This window comes from Emydura macquarii, unplaced genomic scaffold, assembly GCF_026122565.2.
Source record: "Emydura macquarii macquarii isolate MOO-44397 ecotype Brisbane River unplaced genomic scaffold, CSIRO-AGI_Emac_v2 contig_1045, whole genome shotgun sequence".
NCBI lineage: Eukaryota > Metazoa > Chordata > Testudines > Chelidae > Emydura > Emydura macquarii.
In genome coordinates this window covers 6,124,346-6,127,983 of record NW_027131182.1, presented here as the reverse complement: position 1 = coordinate 6,127,983, position 3,638 = coordinate 6,124,346, and the positions used below count along the sequence as shown (strand labels likewise).

At 34.2% G+C, this 3,638-nt stretch overlaps 1 protein-coding gene across 1 annotated transcript; it reads left to right on the top strand.

The window, feature by feature from the left end:
* Positions 1-1,520: 1,520 nt before the first annotated feature.
* On the top strand, positions 1,521-3,266 carry LOC137151123 (SCAN domain-containing protein 3-like; the record flags this gene model as incomplete). Its single annotated transcript, XM_067545345.1, has 1 exon — positions 1,521-3,266. A coding segment is annotated over one exon (1,746 nt), but the record flags the coding sequence as incomplete, so codon positions are not given.
* Between the last annotated feature and the right edge of the window lie 372 nt (positions 3,267-3,638).

Here is a 3,638-nt window from a genome sequence, read left to right as displayed (position 1 = left end):
TTGCCGGTAAGTGTAGACCAGGCCGATGATACACAAGCCACTTCATCAGTGGAGGTTTTAGGTAAACCCTGTGGCCTGAAGCCATAGAGAGTAGGTAGCTATTGGTGAACAAGAAGAAGAAGAACCCAAAGGTGTTCAAGAACTCCAGATGGACAGAAGTACCAGAAAAGGGAGCTCCCTGCTGGCAGCTGTTGATGACCAAGGGGAAATGAGTGAATGGGCCAGGCCTCATTTGCATTTTAGTTAGACAGTTTGAGATATCTTGGTCAAAATTCAATTAAATTTTAAGTTTGGGAATAAGAGAATATTATTATCCCTGTTCTGTAATGTAAGGGCGAGAGAATTGCACTAAATGTGACAGGGGTGAGAGGTCACCCTAAACCACTGGTTCCCAAAGTGGTCGATATTGACCCCCAGGGGTCGATTTCGACTTTCAGGGGGTCCGTGTCAGCGACAAAAAAATTTGGGGGTCCACGATATGTAAATGGGGGTCCACCCACCGAAATCATTATTTCAAGCGTTTCGTAAACTTTTAAGTAGATATTTTAAATTTGAAATAATTAATTATATGAGTAGGTACGATAAGTTTTGGACTTTGTTATTATAATTCTTGCAAATCACAAAAATTACAATATAGCTTCTAAAAATAAAGATAATAGTAGTTTTTACAATGTTTTTTTATTGAAAATTGTAATTTTTTGAATTATCACGGTATTTCTTGCTGATATTTAAACCTAATTTTTCCCGCGTATTATTAAAATATGACAAAATCAAATAATTATTGGTTCACAAGATTATTTAGGTATCTGCTTCATAGTGTTCTATGATTACGTACAAGTTTCTACAAGTTTTCATACCAGCATCGCATCGAGCAACCGCGCGCAGTGAATAAAGTTTGTCCAGACTTGTTCAGACCAAAACTTTTGCACGGACATATTAAATTAGGCAATTATAAATAGGAGTGTTAGAATCAAACATTGATTATTTCTATTCTGAATTTTGAGAAGAAAAGTGGTTAAAAAATATTAACTTTATTTAGTGCAAAATACAGATGCAAATCAAAGTGAATCAAAAACATCTTGTTTAGGAGTGCCTAAGGAAAGTAAGTACAAACTTTTAGTTAGTTAGTCATCCAGATTGCGGTCTCAGCCGCATTTTTTAGTTAAATATTTCAAATAAAGATAATACCTGCTAAAACATATGACCAAAAACTCTAATTGCATGCTCGAACAAAAAATTAAAGAAATAGTCAATGCTTCAGATATAGTAAAAAATAATTATTTCCTACTTTTTAAGGTTTGTTTTTGTTTGTGTAGGCGTTTTTTTAAAGATTTTGTGTTAAAGGAGTAGGAATTGTTCGGATACTTTTTCAATTTTCATTATACTTAGTTTTAATGTAAGTGCCTCAATAGGGTCTTACTCCAGTCAATTAATTTTAAATTTTTTATCTTATGAGATTTAAATAGCTTGTTTTTTGTCGACAGATATCTTCTACTCAACATGGCAGAGGCTAAAAAAAATGTAGGCAGTATAGCATTGATTATTTGAAGTTCGGCTTTATTCCATCACTGTCAGACAAACATTTGCCCATGTGTCTTTTGTGCAACAAAGTTTTAAGCAACGACGCTATGAAACCGTCCACGCTGGAGGATCATCTGAGAAGGTTGCATCCTGATAAAACAGGCAAAGATTTGACATACTTTAAAACACTGAAAGAAAAACTTCAGAAGAGAATCACGCTAGACAGCATGTTTGCTTCAACGTCAAAAACAGACGACGATGGTTTGCTGGCATCTTACAATATTTCATTACTCATAGCAAAATCAGGAAAGCCTCATACTATCGGAGAACAGCTGATTTTGCCAGCCGTTGAGGAGGTTTTAAAAACTGTTCTACATAAACCTGCATATGATATACTCAAAAAAATTCCTTTGAGCGACAACACAGTTCAAAGACGTATTGACGAAATGAGTCACGATGTGGAAAGCTTCTTGTGTAATTATCTAAAAACAAACCATTTTTCCCTTCAAGTCGACGAGTCAACTTTACCTGGTAATGAAGCACTATTAATGGCATATGTTCGTTTTGTTATGGACCAAGAAATCCATCAAGAATTGCTTTTTGCGAAAACTTTGACAACAGATACTAAAGGCGAATCAATATTTAATGTTTTAAAAGACTATTTCATGGAAAAAGCGATCCCCTTAACAAATATAATATCAGTAGCAGCAGATGGAGCACCAGCCATGTTTGGTCGCTATCGCGGTTTTATAAGCTATTTAAAACAAAATGTACCTGGTATATTTGCAATTCACTGCGTCATTCACCGACAACATTTAGTAGCTAAAAATCTAAGTGCCAGATTGCATCAATCTCTCCAATTTGTCATAACGGCAGTAAACAAGATTCGTAGCAACGCGTTAAATTCTAGGTTGTTTGAGCAGTTGTGTGAAGAAAATGACGAGGACTTTCATCGATTACTTCTTCACACTGAAGTACGCTGGCTCTCAAAAGGCTTATGTTTGAAAAGATTTTTTTCACTTTTTGAACCCATTTTGGAGTTTTTGGACGATAAAGCTCCCATTTTGAAAGAAAATTTAATAAAATGGAAACCAGATATTGCTTATTTAACAGATTTATTTGCTAAATTTAATGAGGTTAACTTGCAGTTACAAGGAGACAGCCTGAATTTAATAAAAACAAAGTCCATAATTTCAGCTTTTCTTGCCAGAATTAACCTATTCAAACAAAACATTGGAAGGCGCGAATTTTCGCAGTTCCACAACTTATCATTGACAAACGTTCAGGATGATGACATTTTGGCATATGTTCAACATTTAAATGCCCTCCACTCAGACTTTAAAACCAGATTTGATGATGTTTTAACTATGGAAATACCGCACTGTGTTATCGATCCGTACGGTGCAATTGAAGAATCGGATATCGCACTACAAGAAGAACTCATCGAAATAAGCCCTAACAAAGAACTTAAAGTGCAGTTCAAAAAGGGGTATCAGCAGTTCTGGCTTCAGAAAAATGTAGCTGTTACTTATCCTGCATTATGGAGTATTGCAAGAAAATTTTTGATAGCTTTTCCATCTTCATACCTCGTGGAAAGGGGTTTTAGTGCAGTAACTAATCTGCTGACAAAACAAAGAAATTGTTTGCAAATAACTGAACGAGGAGATTTAAGGCTATACCTCAGTCATTTGACTCCAAATATTAAGCAATTGCTATCAGAGCATCAAGTTCATCCCTCTCATTAACACCATTAATTATTGTATTTTTAGTTTTGAACCTTAGCTTTATTTTATGGTTTTGTTTTGTTTTGTTACTAAGTTCTGATTTTTGTCCAAAATCCAAATATTTACAGAGTTTTGTGCTAAATTTTAAAGAGAATTTTAATTTAGCCTTTTTTTTTATTTTGAGCTATTAACGTTTAATTTTGTTTTATTTCACATAAAAATAAGATTTTTAATTTAATTGTTTCAATAAAGGTCTGAATAAAAAATTTAAGTTCATTTTCTTTTTTTACAAAGCTCTATCAAAGTGAACAGCACTGTGTCAGCTGTGAAAAACATATTTGACGATATAAAGTTTAGGAAAATTTAATATTAGGCAGGCAGGGGGTCTACGGC